At 43.8% G+C, this 19,671-nt stretch overlaps 1 protein-coding gene across 1 annotated transcript; it reads right to left on the bottom strand.

Moving 5' to 3' along the window:
- APMAP (adipocyte plasma membrane associated protein) lies at nt 1-18,152 on the bottom strand. The gene is made up of 9 exons (XM_051614306.1): nt 17,985-18,152; nt 14,250-14,366; nt 12,642-12,757; nt 7,009-7,101; nt 5,159-5,275; nt 3,758-3,932; nt 3,162-3,296; nt 2,584-2,776; nt 1-1,557 (listed from the first exon to the last, which is right to left on the bottom strand). Exons 1-9 carry the CDS (start codon nt 18,074-18,076, stop codon nt 1,348-1,350), a joined length of 1,248 nt encoding a protein of 415 aa, XP_051470266.1. The 5' UTR covers nt 18,077-18,152; the 3' UTR covers nt 1-1,347.
- Nucleotides 18,153-19,671: the final 1,519 nt, after the last annotated feature.

The following is a 19,671-nucleotide window of genomic DNA, read 5'->3' as shown; positions in this document are numbered from 1 at the left end:
GAAACAGGTAATATTTTTAATATCATCCGCCCCTTCTTTGATGTTTTTCATTTATAACAAGCAAATCTTTATTATTTCCTTTTCAAAGGTAAGGAAATTGAGCAATAGCTTAAGTTTGTTTGACTATCACCCAGTGGCAGAAAAGGAGAGAGCAGCAAAGTCTTCAATCCCAAAGCACAAATCAATCCACTAAATCACACAGCTCCTGAAGTAAGCCCTTTAGTTCTTCAAGATGCAAAACATCCTATTTAAAAGGTAAGATCACAGCCTTGCCTTTGTAGCAGTTGACAGAAAAGCATTCTCTGAATTTACCAAGCAGTTTCTGTTAACAGAGGAAGTAAACATGCCAGGGGAGATGCCAGAAAGCATCCATGAGCTACTGCCCTATTCCAAGGTTTTCCACTATTACTGGGTTTTATAGGGGCCCTTTTCATACACATCTATCTTCAAACGCCAACCTTCCCTCAAGTCTTTACCAGTTCTCCATAAAAAGCATGTTGAAGAAGATTCCTGCAGCTGGCCTTCTTCTTCCCGTGTCTCTCAGGAATGGCCACCTATATAATGAACAGAAGACTTACAGGACCTGGTAAACATGAAGGATATATCACAAGTGACCCTTTTTAAACCCACTGGAAGTAGTCTTTAATAATATAAAAAATGCTACTTTCATTCATCATCTGACTGTAATGCTATAAAGAAACACAGGAGTCCACAGATAACGATCAAATTTGATTTTGCATGTTAATTAACAGTTAATTGCAGTGTCTGATGTTGATTACACAGGCTGGAAATGAAGAAACCCAAAGGATACAACTAGATTTCTGGGCATGTTCTGGATGTTGCTGCCTCTATCTCAGCACTATGGTATGACATTAGAGCATGCTCTATAATCACTCCTAAACAGGAGACTCTAAAACAGAAATAAACACATGCAAGACATCCTTTTCAATCCAAATCATACAGAAATTCCATACATCACAAATCCTCCCAATGTAAGAAGACATACAGTTGCATTAAAGGTGACAGATGTCTGCTTAAGACGACTCCAAACACAGCTGGGTGTGGAAAAACAATGGATTTTCCTTAAGAAGCACATAATCACATGAAGGTGCCCCACCATACTCCTCAGATATTAATCAATTTGCATGCCATTAATCATTATGCACACCAACTCCAAAGCCAGAACAGCTAAACCAAGGAAGACGGACATTGGCAACGGAACAGTACTACTGCATTGTGAACAGACTGTCCTTCACTTTCTGTTCTTGGTCACACAGCCTCTAGCACAGGCTTTCTTGGTACCTCTGGAGTATTATAGGCCAGCAGCACTTTATCACAGATGGACAGTTAAACATGCTGAAGATTGAGTCTGCAAATAAACGGAGACCGGAAGGAGCCCAGGTAAAGATATCCATTGTGCTCATGTGCCTCACTAACATAAGCTACCGTCATTCCTGTGGGATCATGGAAGCTTCTTCTGTAGGATCCTGTCTCACTAAGTTCAACAACAAGGCTATATTTGGGCACAAACTTTGTCACGGTTTCCTGACTCAGCAACTAAAAGAAAAGAAAAAAAAGAAAATTAACAACAAAAAGATATTTTTTTCTCCACAATTAGATCTCAGACACTTCTACAGTCAAAGATGATTTCACACTCCAGCTAAGAACATAAAGAACATCTGAAAAGCCAGCTTAAAAAAAAAAAAAAAAAGAGAGACCAGCAGAAGCATCCTATACTCCAAGCTCTAGGCTGAAAGGGTGTCCATGCAGGAGACATCAGCTTGTTCTGGTGCAGTTAATGCCAAGCAGACGACATATGGTTCTGCCCCCCACAACATCAGTTTGTTAAGGCTCCTGCCCTGCAACAGGGCACAAACCAGGGCAAAACCAGAGACAAGAGATTTACAGGGACAGCACAGAGTTTTTCGCTTAAATTGCACCTTCATCCTAAACACTGCTCATTGATTTTTTTCAAGAATGGAAGCATTTTCAAGTCTTTCTATCATTTAAAAAGCACCGTGCCTTTTCTTTAGCATCAGATATGCCTTACTAAATACATTATTCTTGCTCATCCTCATCCTAAAGGGGGGTGCAACATAACAACAGGCATATTAAGTCAGAACAAAGTGTCACCTAGCAGGATACATAATATACACAGTCTCCTAAAATGCCTAGGGTAGACATTAGAACAGGTCAGACTTCCCAAATGCCCTCCAAACACCTGGCAATAAGTAGCTTAGGCACTTTGGGTACAAAGGTGAAGTCCTCACATATCCTAATGTAGACCTTGTGCTGCTGCATGGCTAGGGCAGAGATAGTCTCCTTTACTTTCCTGAGATCAAGACAGAAGGCAACTTAAAGAGATGTGTACCTGCTACTCAGAGAAGCAAATATTAGTTTTACTACCTACAAATATGTAAGGACTGTTCTACATGGGGACAACCACAACAGTTTTAAGCACAGCACTAAAAAAAAAAATAAAAATTGAACTCTTCCTGTGAAGAGGAAGAAACAGAACAAATATTTATCACTTCCATTCCCATATTAAAAGTGATGTTTTTACTTATTGGTTGTTTCTTTTACCTTAAATATCATCCTTTTAATCCATGGTTTTTCAGACAAGAAATCCAACAAAGAAAATCCAGGATTGGGCCGGACAGCTGCCATAGCTACCCAGTATCCTCCAGAGCTGCTTAACCTGATATTATCTGGAAGACCAGGCATATTCTCAACAAACATATCTGCTCCACCTTTCATGAGTCCAGACACATAATACCTGAAAGTTGTAGACAGCAGGATTAGGACATCTTAACTCTCGCAGTCTAAGTAATAAATAAAAGTCCCAAGAGGAATTAACTTTAAAAAGTAAAAACAATTATTTTTTTTTCCTAGTTTGGTACATGGAATTACAGCAGAGTTACATTCCTCTCCTCAGAAAATGTCAAGTTACCTCCACTATGCTCAAGGAGACCATGATAAAAAGATTATGCAGTCCAGATGCTTACAGTGAAAGAAATAAATTAAGTATTGAGGAAGGCCACCTTCTTTGCCATCAATAACAAGGCATGAATTGAGTGTTTGGTTTCTTTCATCATTCAACTAATTTATTTAAACAATCTCTAAACAGAGACTAGTAATAATTTCAGCAAAGTCATAATCACCTCCTGATTCTAGCCATGGTTGTCTCCTGCACCAGGACAAAGTCTTCCGCAGGAGAGAGCTGCACACCATTGGGAAACCTCAGCCCCACCATCAAGACTTTCACTTCTTTCGTTACTGTGTCATATTCAAGCAAGCTAAAAAGAAAGCATATATAATGTTCTTTAGTGAAGACAAGTATTTAATCATCTTGGTTTCATTCTCCAGGCATTGTCTTCTCTCACATGCACTTCACCTAAGTTAAAAAAACCAGAATAACCAGGAAGAATTTATTTATGAACATCGGAGAAATACTAAGCCACTTGACACTGGCAGCATTCATAAAGGATTTAGGCTGAACATAATGCTAATACCTTCTCTTTTAAAACAAGTGCTCCACACCAGTACTCTTGAAGAAAAAAGGAAAAATCTCCTTTATTTCACTGCAGATCTCATTAACAAGATCCACACATTCTCTCACCCTCTCCTGGGCAGTGTAATATTTGCACAGGTGGTTTACAAAGAGAAAAAAACTTCAAGACCGAGGAAGTGGTGAAGTTCATTCCTTCCTACAGCTGAGCTAACAGTAAGTTCAATGCCCTGGGGAAGAGATACTTGCCGCCCATCATCTGTGCCTTCCATAATCAAGAACAAGTAGTCCCGTCTTTGCCATTTGCTACTCGAGTCAGTAAAGTAGATTTTCCTCCCATCTCGGGTCACTGTAAGATCATTGACGAACGACAACCGCTGACCTTCAATTAGTGTTTTGGTTGACACAAGCATTTTCGTTTCACCTGGTTACAAAAAGTAGAAATAACAATAAAAAAAGACACGCAAGAGAATCTTTTTTATGCCCTGCCTTGGAAACAAGTAAAATACTAGTAAGAAATTAACAGGCATTTTGCATTTATTCCATTCGTGCCTCTGTTAAGTAACACAGGTTTGGGTTGTAATGGAACAACTCAACACCAAATGTGAACGACCAGGAGAAACCCTCTTCTGAAAAATTGAAACAGGAAATTATATTCCCTATTGATGAGTGCCAAACTTTATATATTTCTGAAGAACACTTGAAATCAAGTACAAATTCAGGTCCCAGCTTTGTAGAAAGATGCACATAAGCCAATCACTACTGCCTCTTCCTCCATAAATCTGTAAGAACAAAGCAGAGTAATTTCTAAACTTCACAGGTTCACTAAACTGCTCTGCCACATATTACGAGGCAAATTATTAGGGTCAAGTCACTAAAAATTGACCACAATCTACTGAAATAATCTTCAGGCATGGGTTTTGGGTTTGTTTGTTCGCTTCTTTTTTGTCATGACTGTGCTAATATGGCAGCTGTCTGCCATCAGAGGAGACCTTGATCACACCCTCCCAGAGGCACACTTTGGTTACATCTCATCTACAGAGAAGCCAACTTAGTAATGCAAACAGTCAGAATACCAACTCAACACAAAAGCAACTATTGCTTTCTGACAGATAGAACAGGTCCTAAAACTGAAATCTGGCTCAGGGACATGTAACAAAGGGTATGATACAACAGTGCCTATCTCAACAGGAACAAGCCACTTGATCTTCAGATGCTCCAAAATACATCTTTCATCACTTTCTATATATTGGGTTTAAATGGAGGTTAAGAACTCTACCACACAGCAAGACCAAGGCAGAAAAAAAAGTACAGCACACATGACAAAAAGTTAATGTAACAACTTTTTTTTTTTCCCCTCTTCATGAAAACTAAAACAGCAGCACAGAGCTTTATTCATGGAACCTGATGTACTAATTTTGACAAACAAAAGCTTTTGTCACCAGAAGATAAAGACACTGGTAACTCTGATCCAGCCAGAGAGGAAGTGATTGCTACAATAAAGTAAACACCAAGTTCCTGCACTTCATCCAGACAGCTCCAAACCACTTCAAAAAGAAGGCAGGCATTGTTTTGCTTGCAGTGTCTGGCACAACTGCAAAGGAAGCCCAGACTATCAGTGGAAGAGAACTTCTGGGTGGAAAGTCATACCTGTACCAGGATTAACTTCATAGAGTCCATAATATGCATCTGCCACAAAAAGGGTGTTATTTGGCCCCACTCTGATGCCAAGTGGTCTTCCACATGTTGGCTCAACTTCAGGGGTTCCTTAGGAAACAATTTTAAAATAATAAACACAAGGCATTCAGGCTACCTACATAGGTCAAATTGTTGTTTAATATAACTCTATGACCAGCATCACACATTCATTAAAGAAATTATGTGTACTTTCCTACATGTGACTGAAACAGATAAACCCATGTTTTCACCAGTCTAGACAGAATAAAAATAATTTGCCAGGCTCGTAGCTAGATAGCAGCTGCCCCAAGTAGGGCTGAATGTCAGAAATTTGGATTTAACTGACTGCTTCTTCTCAGAAAGCAACAGTTTGACTTCACTTGCCTCCCCAACTCAAGGGGGACAAGAGGGAAGTCTAGGCTCCCCACTACTTCTTTGGCCCCAAAGCAATAGGGCAGCATAATCTTCCCACCACTTCCAAGCTGAACAAGTGCAGAGGAAATGAGAAGTGGAAAGGTGATTCTTCATATCTATCCCAACCCACATTTCTGCCTAAGCAGCAGCACGAGGTCCAGCCTTCTATCAGCTGGCAGCAGATCTTGTTGGCTGTCAGTGCCGAGGCTGTCCTACCTGTTAGGCAGCCAAGAGCGTGCTTCCAAATCAGTCCAGAGCTTAGTCACATGAAGTCCATGGAAAATTGCATAACTTATATACTGAATGTGTCAATTCAAGATACAAAAAGCAGCAACAGTTCCTGTCCGTAATTTCTATCTAACTGGCAATCAGCGCTGGGCTGCAGAATCTCATGTAAGCTTTTAGATCATACTGCAAACGAAACCACCCACAGTCCCAACAAACACCAGCCAGGTTTCTCAGACTGCCCAGGCAGTACTGAGATGGCCAACATTAAGCTTCTCCACATAAATGATTATGTTAATAAACAAGTCATTACCAGCTTTTCCTTACTCAGTTCCAGAAATCTCATCAAATGAAGCCAAGAAGTGGCTCAGAAAAAGGTGTAGAATTCAACAAGAAATAACTGCAATTTAATTTTGACAAAACAGAAATATCCTGACCAATGGAAGATCCACCAATGGTGGCTACAGCAGATGCAGCCACCACAACCTCCCACTGTACTTACAGAGGAAGACAAATTAGTACAACAAAATGAAAGGCAAAATTTTATAGATGGGAAAGGTGATATTTAATTTGCAAAATCTCTAAATAAGTTGCTCTTTACCACTCACACATTATCTCACAGTTCATTCACTCACACTTGTTTAGGAGTCCTCAGGTTTTATAGGTTGACCTCAGAGTCTTGCTGACTTCGGCTTCCCTAAATATTAGGCCAGGTTGCTGCCCCTTTTTCTTCCTCTCATTTACGATACATTCTTTTTCTAGATGGACTAACAGGAAAAGGAACGTCATTTGTGATGCATTTCAACCTCATCTTCCTCCCAGTGTTAGGATGCAGGATCTTCTACCAACAAGTCATGCATGCTGAAGCCTTACAAGAGTGCAGGCCTTGCAGTCATGACATAAAAAATGTGCATTCCAAAACTTTATGATGGGAACAATGTCCTTTGTTATCAAGAGCATCTATTTCAGTTATTTTGGCCCTTTGTTCTGCTGTTCCTTCCAGTGCTTATATATATATTTCCACTCATACTTCATCCATACATGTATTTTAAGATTTTTGTTACAAATCTGTCTAGAAGAAGATAGACACTTGCACAAGCAATCTAGAGAGAACACTAGTTTAATCAACACAAGCCCTGACCCAGACATTTTCAGATACACTTTTTTCAGAAGCTGTCACTCACCACAAGGACCATGGCCAATTCTGGCTATTGTTTGTATTTCCCCATCTTCAATTTTTATAATCTTCCCATCAGCTGTCCCAGTAAATAGCACATCTGCAAAAACAACCAGTGTGATTAGCTTGATCACAAAACCATAGTGATAAGCTTCCTTTTACACGATCCTTCTACTAGCATGAAATAGTATTCATGTTTAAGATACAGTCTTCTTCAGTCATAGCAAAAGTATAAGGAGGGAAGAGGAATAATAGAATCATTTTGGTTGGAAAAGACCTTTAAGCTAATCAAGTCAAACCATTAACCTAGCACACCGCCAAGTCCAGCACTAAATTATCTCCCTGAGCACCACATCTACATATATTTTAAATACCTCCAGGGAAGGTAACTCCATCACTTCCTTGAACAGCCTGTTCCAATGCTTGACAACTCTTTCAAAGATTTTTTCCTAATGTTCAATCTAAACCTCCTCTGACACAACTTGAGGCCAATTCCTCTTGTTCTATTGCTTGTGACTTTGAGGAAGAGATTGACCACAACCTCGTTACAAACTCCTACTTACAGAGAGCAATAAGGTCTCCCCTCAGCCTCCAGACTAAACAACCTCAGTTCCCTCAGCTGTTCCTCATAAGACTTGTTCACTACACCCTTCACCAGCTTTGTTGCCCTTCTTTGAACACACCCCAGCACCTCAATGTCCGTCTTTGTAGCAAGGGGCCCAAAACTGAACACAATATTGAAGGCACAGTCTCACCAGTGCCAATTACAGGGTAACAATCACTTCTCTAGTCCTGCTGGCCACACTACTTCTGATACAAGCCAGGATACCATTGGCCTTCTTGGCCACCTGGGCACACTGCTGGCTCATACTCAGTTGGCTGTCAACCAACACCCCCAGGTCCCTTTCTTCTGGGCAGCTTTCCAGCCACTCTTCCCCAGGCCTGTAGCACTGCCTGGGGTTGTTATGGCCCAGGTGCAGGACCTGGCACTGAGCCTTGTTGAACCTCACACAATTGACCTTGGCCCAATCTATCCAGCCTGTCCAGAACTCTGCAGAGCTTTTCTACCCTCAAGCAGATCAATACTCCCACCCAACTTGGTGTAATCTGCAAACTTACTGAGGGTGCACTCAAACCCCTCATCCAGATCATTGATAAAGATATTAAAAATACTGGCCCAAATACTGAGCCCTGGGGAACACCACTTGTGACCGGCTGCCAACTGGATTTAACTCCATTTACCACAACCCTTTGGGTCCAGCTGTCCATCCATTTTTTTACCAATGAAGGGCACACTCGTCGAAGCCATAAGCAGCCAGCTTCTCCAGCAGAATGCTGTGGGGAACTGTGTCAAAGGCTTACTAAGTTCTAGATAAACAACATCCAAAGCCTTTCCCTCATCCACTAAGCAGGTCATCTTGTCATAGAAGGAGATGAGGCTTGTCAAGCAGGACCTTGGTTTTCATAAACCCATTCTGACTGGGACTGATTGATTTGTTGTCCTGCATATGATGGCACTCAGGATGATCTGTTCCCTAACCTTCCGCAGCACTGAGGTCAGGTTGATAGGCCTGTAGCTCCCTGAATCTTCCTTCCGGGGCCCTTCTTGTATATAGGCATCTTATTTGCCAGTCTCCAGTCTACTCTAGTTAGCCAAGACTGCTGATAAATGATACAAAGTGGCTTGGTGAGCAGTTTGATCAGCTCCCTCAGTACCCTAGGGTGGATCCCATCCAGCTCCATAGGTGGGTGTATATGTGTGAGTTAGCGGTGCAGCAGGTCAATACACATTTCCCCTTGGATTCTGGGGGCTTCATTCTGCTTCCTATCCCTGTCTCCCAGCTCAGGGAGCTGGGTACCTGGGTAACTGGTCTTACTACTAAAGACTAAGGCAAAGAAAGCACTAAGTACCTCAGCCTTTTTCTTATCCTTTATCACTATGTTTCATCCTACATCAATAAAAGATGGAGATTCTCCTTAGCCCTTCTTTTGTTGCTAATGTATTTATAGAAACATTTATTGTCTTTTACAGCAGTAGCCAGATCGAGTTGTAGCTGGGCTCTGGCCCTTCTAGTTTTCTCCCTGCATAGTGCAGTGACATTTTTGTAGTCCCCCTGAGTTGCCTGCCCCTTCTTCCTAAGGCCATAAACTCTGTTTTCTTTTCCTGAGTTCCAGCCACAGCTCTCTATTCAGCCAGGCCTGTCTTCTTCCCTACTGGATCCTCTTTAGGCAGAGAGGGATGACCTGCTCCTCCACCTTTAAGATTTCCTTCTTAAAGAATGTCCAGCCTTCCTGGACCCCTTTGCCCTTCGGGACTGTCTTCCAAAGGATTCTGTCAACCTGTCTCCTAAACAGGCCTGTCTGCCCTCCTGAAGACCAAGGTAGCAGTTCTGCTACTCCCCCTCCTTACTTCTTCATTAATCTAAAGCCCTTGTATTTCAATATCACTCTGTCCAAGACAACTTCCAGCCACCACACCACCCGCAAGTCCTTCTCTGTTCACAGGCAACAGGTGCAGTAGCAGGGCACCTTTCCTAGCCAGCTCACTCACTAACTGCGCCAGGAAGGTATTTTGCACACTCTCCAAGAACCTTCAAACTGTTACCTCTCTAATGTGTTGTATTTCCAGCAGACATCTAATTAAGTTCAAGTCCCCCACAAGAACAAGGGCTAGCAATCATGAGATTTCTCTCAGCTACTTACAGAATATTTAGTCTGCCTCTTCATCCTGGTTGAGTGGTCTATAACAGACTCCCACCATGATATCTGACTTAATGGCCTTGCCCATGATTCTTACCTGTAAACACTCAACCCTATTGTATCATTATCATTAAACTCTAGACAATCAAAAAAATCCCTCACACAGGGCCACCACCCTGCCTCTTCTGCCTTGCCTATCTCTTCTGAAGGGTCTGCAGCCACCTATTGCAGCACTTCAGTTGTGCGAGTCATCCCACCATCTTTCTGTGATGGCAACTGTATCATAGATTTCTTGCTGCACAATGGCTTACAACTCCTCTGTTTGCTGCTCATGCTGTATGCATTGGTGTTAGATGGACTTCAGTCGGGCTACTGATCCTGCCACCTTTCTGGGGGAAGAAGCCCATGACCTTTCTCAGGTGATTCCATGGTTTCTAACCCAACAATAACCCTAGGGTCTTTGCTGCCACACATTTCCATCTTCTGCCTCCACTGAGACAGTAGACCAAAGGAACTCACTAGCACGTCACCCCACAAACACTGGCATGCCATCCCTAGGCTTATCTATAGTGAACCTGGTTTTATCACCTTCCCACTTCATATCTAGCTTAAAGCTCTACTGATAAGCCCTGCTAACTCCTGTGCAAAAATGCTTTCCCCTTTTGAGACAGGTGTATCCTGTCGCCAGCAGGCCTGGAAAGACGAAGGCAAATAAGAATATTTGGTTAGATATTTTCCAACTCAAAAAGAAGGGGAAGAATTGAAGCCTTAAGAGTTATGAATATGGCATATGAAGCTTTTCACCCATAAGTGGTCCAAATCCTTGGTTAAAGGTGAACATAGTAACTTAGTGGCTAGTAATTGGATTGATCACTCTGACCAAATTTCTACATCATCATAAAATGTGATCAGGCACTTCCATGCACCTTACCACTCTTCAATGAGAGACTGACTAGATAAAACTTCTCATTGTGATACAGTCCATACAGGCTGCTGGGCACCTGCCAATGCCCATATTGTATCAGTTCTGGAGAAGAATTACAAAAACCAAAGCTATTGAACAACCACTCAAATCAAAAGCCTTGCCAAAATACTGTGTTCACGCTAGGCCATGTAATATCATAAGATAGATTCACTGAACATAAAGAACACACAAACTTTTCCATTCAACCAAATGAAATGAAAAGACCATTGGATTAGTAGAGCCCATTTCTTGTACTTTTCCATATCCAACTTAACTGAAGTTTTAAGTTTGCTAATTACATTTTAAAAGGGAATGAGAAGACCTGAACATTCATTCATACAAAACTTATTCCCAGTCAGGTTAATTATTTCACCCATATGTCAGTTGTCATAGAATCATAGAATCATAGAATCATAGAATCATAGAATCATAGAATCATAGAATCATAGAATCATAGAATCATAGAATCATAGAATCATAGAATCATAGAATCATAGAATCATAGAATCATAGGGGTTGGAAGGGACCTCGAAAGATCATCTAGTCCAACCCCCCCTGCCAGAGCAGGGTCACCTAGAGTACATCACACAGGAAGGCGTCCAGGTGGGTTTTGAATGTCTCCAGAGAAGGAGACTCCACAACCTCTCTGGGCAGCCTGTTCCAGTGCTCTGTCACTCTCACAGTAAAAAAATTTTTTCTGATATTCACCTTAAACCTCCTATGCTCCAATTTGTATCCATTACTCCTTGTCCTATCACTGGTCATCACTGAAAAAAGCTTAACTCCATCTTCTTGACACTCACCCTTTACGTATTTGTAAACATTGATGAGGTCACCCCTCAGTCTCCTTCTCTCCAAACTAAAGAGACCTAGCTCCCTCAGCCTTTCCTCATAAGGGAGATGTTCCACTCCCTTAATCATCTTTGTGGCTCTGCGCTGGACTCTTTCAAGCAGTTCCCTGTCCTTCTTGAACTGAGGGGCCCAGAACTGGACACAATACTCCAGATGCGGCCTCACCAATGCAGAATAGAGGGGGAGGAGAACCTCCCTTGACCTACTAACCACACCCTTTCTAATACACCCCAGGATGCCACTGGCCTTCTTAGCCTCAAGGGCACATGTCCCCTGCAGAAAGTTTTCCTTAAAGAGTTTCCAATGAGATTGACAAAACTAGGTAACAAAAAGGAATCAGTGGCTTCAGGTTATCACTTTAGCACATTGTTAACAGAGATAGGTAGAAAAAGCATAATCTACAGAAGAAATTTACAGCAGTTTCTTGCTGAGTAAAATATTTTTTAAAAAATGTTTTGCTAATTTATTACAAGACACAGCAGAAGGAAAACAAATGGTATGGCAACTGAGCACCTCCCGTACCGAAGGATTTTTCGGTAAGGGCCTTACTTGCAACTCCCACACCATTTCCTTTTCACATATTTTCTTAACCCTCTTCACAAGGCACAGTGAATAACCCCTACACAAACCTGTGAGTATCAAGCCATTACAAGTCTGGACACCTTCATTAAGAAACTGCTCAGAGGTGTCATGGGTTTGTGATTTGAGGAGAACAAAAGTGCCACAGGAGAGAAGTATAGGATGGCACGTGCAATGCATGCATGAGCACTAAAATGTAAATATTCTATTTATAATCAATTTGAGATTTTTCTTCTGTCATATAAGCAAAAATTACCACCACAAAACTCAGATCCCTCAGAGGCAATGAGCATTAAAAGAATAAGTAGCACCTTGTAAAATATTTACTCCCTGTCAGGAATTTTTAATCTGGCAACAAAATTTACTGGGGAAAAGGAGAAAAGCAGTATACAGCAGCCAGGTTTTGCTGCATAAGACAATTCTATGTTTTTTTTTAAACCACATATTCAAAAGGACTTTGAGTTTCTTATCTAAGAGCTATATTGCTGAACAAATGGAGCAACATTGAAAGAGCTTCTTTAAAAGGTTATTTTGTCAGTGCTTACCCCCAATATTGACAATGGACTCTGGTCCGACCAGCTGATTTTCCCATAACCGCTCAGCTTTTCGTAACTTGGTGTTGGGCTCTAACACACCCGTCAGGAGGGGAGGTTCCTTTAAACTGCAAAACAGAACACAGGCCTTATGACCCTTTTGCACAAACCTGCAAACACTCTTGAGTAACACTCTGGATCATTTTTTTCCTGTTTTGCCAACTCCTGCAAACCTGACCTATGATTTACATACAATGTATTACAAAAAAGAAAACACAGATGACAAGCTGAAAAATTTACTCTTGTTCATCAAGGACCATGCTTTTCTTGTTCTGTTGATCAGAAAAGTTGCAGTTATCTGTTCCTAAGAAGTGTCTGGAAATCTATACAGCTTCAAGGCCAACATGTTCCCAGTTCATCTGTCTTACACAAAGGATTTCTGCGTTGCCACAACACAAAAGAATAACTGCTTTCTTACTCAGCTGAATGAGCTGTTTGTACCAGAATATTTTTCTTTTAGAGAAAAACCAACTCAAAGGATTAAGTTGCACATTAAATTTAAAGGGTATTGAACTAAAATCTCAAAATGATAAAGGTCCAATCTTGCAAGCCCTTGTTCAGAGAAACAGCCACGTCCAAGCCAACTGGAGTTACAACCAACTACAGAGATAAACAGAAGGGAAGTAGTAAGATGCCTACACAGCTTCAACTTAAATACCAGACTCCAAAACACTGTGCTGACAAACTCAAATATGTTTCAGTGTCATAGGTTCTTAAAAACACATACATAATTCGCCTTGATCTCCATGAGTTAAGGATTTCAAGTTATTACTGAAAGCTTATATTGGCAAGCCTTTTGAGTACTAGTCTACCACACCAACAGTTTATTTTAGCTCTAGAGATATTTACAGTGTTGTTGTAACCTTTCATTAAGGAATTATTCAGTTGAGCAACCCAAGCATTTCACACCCAACTTCTCCCAGCACACGTTACATCTTCTCATTTCACTGGTGCACTGTTAGACTACTCTTCTTATACAGACCCTAATTCAGATGTTTATGAATTCAGACATGGCAGAAATCACCTAGCTGCATTGCTTTATGTGATCCGTATTTAAATATAATGTCACCACATGGTTTCTCTGGTCCAAAGCATCCTATCAACCCTGTGAGGTTATCCATTTCCATCCTCAGATCAACAGTCTCTCTTTGACAGAACCATAAAAGCCCGGATACAGCTTGGTCCTTTGTGAAAATGCAGTTCTTGTCACAAAAGGCAAGACTGCACATAAGTAATCACGAGCTCCACTGACAGCCTGAACAGCAGAAAATAATTCTCTAGAGTAACGATCAAAGAAAGTAATTCAGCTCCTTCAATGATCAGTAGTGACACACAACTGCATGAGTTGGCACAGAAACAGCCTAGGTATGTGATGCAAGCCATGGCAATGGATAATACTGCAATCACTCCCCAGTTTCTTAATCCAGCTACAACCACTTTAACAGAGTTGACTTGTTTGCTGAAAAAATACACAACAAAAAACCCAATAAACCCAAACAACAGAACATGTGAGAAGTTTAGCTTCAGTGACAGTTATTTCAAAACAAAGCAACAATTTACCTTATAGGGTGAGGGTCTATAGGACAATCCAGCAGAACAGTCACTCCAAGCAAGGGCACAGTTAGAGATGCAGCCAAAGTCAAGAAGGTAACACGGAACACCTTGCTGCTGTAAGTACTGTGAAAATCAGACAAGAAATAGGATTAACACGCTAAGATGTTTTAAGATGCAATAGTCTTGAAGAATTCTTTAACAGCCTATTTTCCTCACAAAAGGAACTAGAAATACTTTTGCCCAACCACTACCCTGAATGACCTTTATGGTCCATTTTGAACTTATTAAGACAAAGGGATATTTATCCATTCATAGCATACTGGAATCATATGAGGCAATTTAAAAAAAAAAAAACAAACATGAGGGAAATTATGTTGTTTGGTTGAGGTTTTTTTAACTTCATCTTCCCTTACTTTTGGCAATGGTTTGGTTGAAAAGTTCAACCAAAGCAACAAACATTAGAGGAAGTTAAATGAATGCTTGCTTAACTTAGTGAACATTGGATTGAAACTTAAGCCCCAGTACACAAAAGAAATTAAGCATCTTCCATTTATCCATCAAAACACACAACCAAAAAGTAAAAACTGGGCTTCCACCAGAGAAAAACAGGTTTTGTTCTCAACAAGTTTAGAGGCATCAATCAGTCGTTCATAGAGGAAAGGAAAGTACCATATTCAACAAATCCTAGCCTTGAACTGGAAAAGCAGCTCCTATAATTTTAGCTGCTCTGAACCATTCACTGGCACAGCCAGCCAGTTTCCTTGCAGTATCAACTAAAGGCAAACAGTGCCTTATGGTTCTGCATTAATTCTTGGACCACTTCCACTGTTTTGTCCTTCATTAGCCAATCATTCAGACAGTAGGAGATATGAGCTGCTGCCCAGAGCACAAAAATCGCAAGTGGGGAGCTAATGATGTGTATCATCATGTGTACTGGTAACAGTAATAACATCAATAATATCAAAATAACATCAAGGTAATCTTTGGGATTACCAGCTGGAACAGCAAGGACAGAACTAGGCCTGGATTTGGCCTGCATGCATGCACAATGTACAGAAGTTGAAATGTTCATGATCCTTCACAGCTCTTTCCTGCTGATGGCACAACTGCTGCCAGCCCCTCTCTTCTGGCAGCTGACACAGGCAGTCAGGGTGGAGGCCTGCACCAGTTTCCCTAGCTTGCACAACATCCAACAGGCTGTCACAAGACACCGTGCAAATCACCAAGCTGTGCCAATGTGACTGCTACAAGGATGCTGACAGCCTGCCATGACAAAAGTTGCTAGTGCTGCTAGCCCAAAGCCACAGACAGTTCAGCCTGCTCCAAGAAGTGCTGTTACCACTGCTGCTGTTGGTCACCAGACTTTCCCCTGCTCCCCCAAGGCACTCACCACCTGAGTCTGCTTCCTTTCCATCAGCATGCCCACTCCTGCTCTCAGACATATTATAGAAAAAAATGTTGTTCCTCACACTCAAGAGCACAGCATTCCCATCATGAACTTCAGCAGTGTTACAGCACTAAGCATGTCTCCCATCTGAGCTGGACCAGGCTGAGAAACTGCTTCAAATTACCATTCTCATCTGCACTGACCTCTTCACAGTTTCCAAGAACCAGACTGCCCTTGTAATTAATTAGAAGAAATCCTGCTTAAATGGTAGACATCTTCAGGAAGCAACACCTCACAATCTTTTTTCCCCTTGGATTGGGAATGGACAGTGGGTGGTAGAGATGCAAGTTGGTCCGTAAGTTTACACAAAGACTTCAGCTGTCAGTCTTGTCCTTCCACTGTCCTTCACAAGAGGAAGGCTTAATACTGTAAGATTAAAAGTACTGTCAGCAGACACCTGAGCATCTTTTGACAGCTGAGAACTGCTCACACAAAAGGAAGCAGATAAAGATGGATGGGAACTCATTTGCCAAAGCAGACTTAATTAAAGTTCTTGAAAGCATGATTTAAGTAAAGGTCACATTTCTGATCCTCATTCAAACTTGCAAGGAATTGACAATAAAGGAAAAGGCAGGAAGAAAGAGATGACAAGCAAATCCAAATTTCAAGCCTGCAAACTGCAAGACCTATTTTAGACAAGAATTTAAATGAAAGCTAAAAACTTGGGGAAAAAAAAAAGAAGAAAGAAAAAGTGAGCTGCTTAGAATGTTTATAAAAGTAAACAAACAAAATATACCCAGTATAAAATACTGACAACTGTAAATTACTGACTAGTCACTGGGAAGAATCACCAAAGTAATGGTTCACCGACACTGATAAGCAAAACAGAAATCCTTAGCTAATTGTGTCTCTGATAATTAATCCTACATGGACTCCAGTCACAAATCTCAGTAATGCAACTTACCAGGACTTTGGCTACAATAACAACAATTTAGTTGTCATTAAGAACTAAAAAGAGAAGCCATTGCACCAAGTTTGGAAGACAACCAGCAGGCTGTATCATTGCTGGAGCCCTAAAAATTTAATGCATTTGAGCAAAGTTACCAAGAGAGGCCTGAAGCCAGGAAAAGCAATCACTCAAGCTGTCCTTCAAAAACAGGGGCTAAGAATCTAAGAATGCAGGCATTGTACAGACTCTTCCACTCTGAAGGCCCTGAAGGACAGATAAGAATCTGCAAGGTACTGAAATTGGAAGAGACATAATAGATGGAGAACCAAAGTATTTACAAATCATCAACTACTCGATTCAGTGGAAGGCAAACACCACCACTTTCTTATTACAGCTACTGCCTTTAGTCAAAGTGAAACCAATTATTTATAAAAATCCTTAACAGAATATTTAAAATGGAATCTTCTTTAACTTAACCAAAAATAACTGGCTTATTTTAAAAGTTTACTCTATCTGAGAAACACAAAGACTAGTCTTCAAGCTGCAGATTACTCTTGAAACTCTTGCCAAATATAAAGAGTCTACCTAGAGTTATACAGGGCTTAATTACACTCACAGTAAGACAGTGCAAGCAATGACGGGGTGGGTAACGTTTCTTCATGGGCAAAAGATAAACAGTACTTAAAACAGATCAATTAGGGGAAGAAAAACAAACAAAAAAACAAAACGAACACAAAAACCACCACACCAGACCAAAAATTTTTTGTTTGGTTGTTTTTTTTGCTCAAAGCTCTTCCTGCAGCTTGGCAGAAGCACGTGCAGAGGCCGTGCCCCAAACCCTCCCCCCTCTGTCAGCCACCTCCCGCAGCAGCAGCGCCGGGGAGAGGAGCAGCCGCTGCAAAGGCAGGGTGCGGGAAGCCCGGGGTACCGACAGGCTGACACCCAGGGGTGCCCCAGCATCAACCTGTGCCGCCAGCCGAGAGAGCGGGACACAGGCCTGCGCGGCCCCGGGGCAGTCAGCCGGCTCCTTCCACCCCTTCCCCTCGCACAAGACAGCCTCTCCCGGGGCGCTCCGACCCGCACCAGGGCCTCCCTCAGGCGGGTCAGGCCGGGTCAGTGCAGCCTCTCCCGGCCCCGCACACTCCCCTGTGTCCCCGGGCCGGGCCCAATCACCACCTTACAGCCCCAGGACAGGCCGAACCCTCCTCCTCGGCTCACGGGCTAGGGAGGTTCCTTCCCTCGGCCCAAGCCGAACACCCCCCGCACCGGCCAGGCCCGGCCCGCTCCCCAGCACCCCCTGACGCAAGCCCCCCCCGCAGCCCGGCCCTCCCCGCAGGCCAGCCCCGCGGTCACAGCAAGCCCCTCCACCCCGGGGGGGACCGCTCCGCACCTCACCGCACCTCACCTGCCCTCCTTGGCCTCCTGCGCCGGGCTGTCCTCAGTCACCACCTGCGGGCGGAGGGACCGGCGCTGCCGCAGACCCTCGGCCTCATTCATGCCGCCGCCGCGCTGCCGCGGCCCGGCGCGCCCCGCCCCTGCAGCCCCGCCCGGGGACCCGCCCCGCCCGGGGACCCGCCCCGCCCCGCCTCCCCGCCCCGCCCCGCGCGGGGAGCCGAGGGCGGTCCCGGGAACACCGCCGGGGCTGCTCCGGCGGCCACGGGGCTCCTGGCAGCGTTCCGGCGCTGCCTGCGGGGCGGGACCGGGAGCGGGGCCGCAGCTGCCCCTCCCCGGGCACGGCGGGAGGCAGCCCCGGCGCCCACAAGATGGCGCCAGGAAGGCGGGAGGGAGGGACTCGGGTGATTTATTCCCTTCCCCCACCCGGGAGAGGCGGGGGGAATGGTCTCCGGTGGGACTGGGAGGCCGCCGGGAACAGCAAATCCCTCGCTCGGGGCGGGCGGGCGGCGCTGCCGGGCCCTTCCTTGCGCCCACCTGAGCCCTCAACGACCCCAACACGCCCCGCCCGTGTCAGCCCGCAGGCCCGGGACATCCCTCCCCTCCGCGCCTCTCTCCAACAACGCGCCCGGGCTTTCCTGCCGCGCTCAGCAGCAGGAGCCCGAGGGCCAGCGCCGATGGGCCGCGCGGCTTCGCTAGCGCTGCGGAGCCTTCAGCCGCTGTCCCGGCACAGACGAGCGCCGGAACAGGGGACGGCAGCAGCTCGGCGCTGCCAAGGGACCAGGGAGGCTCCGTGGCAGCCGGGTGGGCTTCCCGCAGAGAGGGGCAGCGGCCGGGAAGGAGGGGCGGGGGACCCTTTTCTCTCCGGTCGCGTTGAACTCGGGCAACAGCCCCAAGCAGCTGCCGGAGACTTTTAACAGTTCCCTGCAGGCACACGTCTTCCGGAGCAACCATCTCAGCCCGGGAGCTTCCCGAGTCGGAATTCCCCCACCTCTCCTTCCCAGCGCTGCCGTCAGGCCACTGCCCGCTCCTGGGAGCGCGGAAGGGATGAGGCGCGGGAGAGCAAAATGGCATCGCCAAGGTCCAGTAGGCAGAAAAAGAAACGTGATTCAGTCTCCTGCACGCCAGGTGCGGGATGAGCACTGAGAAAAAGCACGGGGTTCCACTCTCCCAGCCTCAGCAGTCAGGAAAGCTGAAGTAAGCTTTGTCACTGCAGACAGAAGGAGTCCAGGCAGACAGACACACACCAACTACATGTTAGAAATGAAATGTAGTGTTGATTTTGCATTCTAGTGTTAGACACGTAGTGTTGGTTTGGTTCACATATATATATATATATATATATATTCTAGTGTTAGGAATATATAGTTTGTTTGAGCACATAAATATATATACTTTAGTGTTAGGAATATAATTGTTTGTTTGAGATAAGTGAGATATCTACACATTCCAATGACACCTGGAGTGGTTTATGGGCCAAGAAACTGAGGGACTTAATTGGGCTCCATCTGGGGGATCTGAACATGGAGAAGGATTTATGGCCCAAGATAAGGCCGAACAAAGCTACTTCTATGCTGCTCTTCAGGGCAGGATGACACCAGTAGATTGTTAATTGGGAAGACAGCCAAGGGGGCAAGAAAGGTCAAAATTTTACCTTAAAAGGTAAAAAGTAAACTGCTAGAATGGAATGTGTAAACAGG

The sequence above is a fragment of the Apus apus genome, chromosome 3, assembly GCF_020740795.1.
Source record: "Apus apus isolate bApuApu2 chromosome 3, bApuApu2.pri.cur, whole genome shotgun sequence".
Classification (NCBI taxonomy): Eukaryota; Metazoa; Chordata; class Aves; order Apodiformes; family Apodidae; genus Apus; species Apus apus.
Note: the sequence above shows the minus strand (reverse complement) of the source record. Positions and strands in the feature narration are given on the sequence as shown.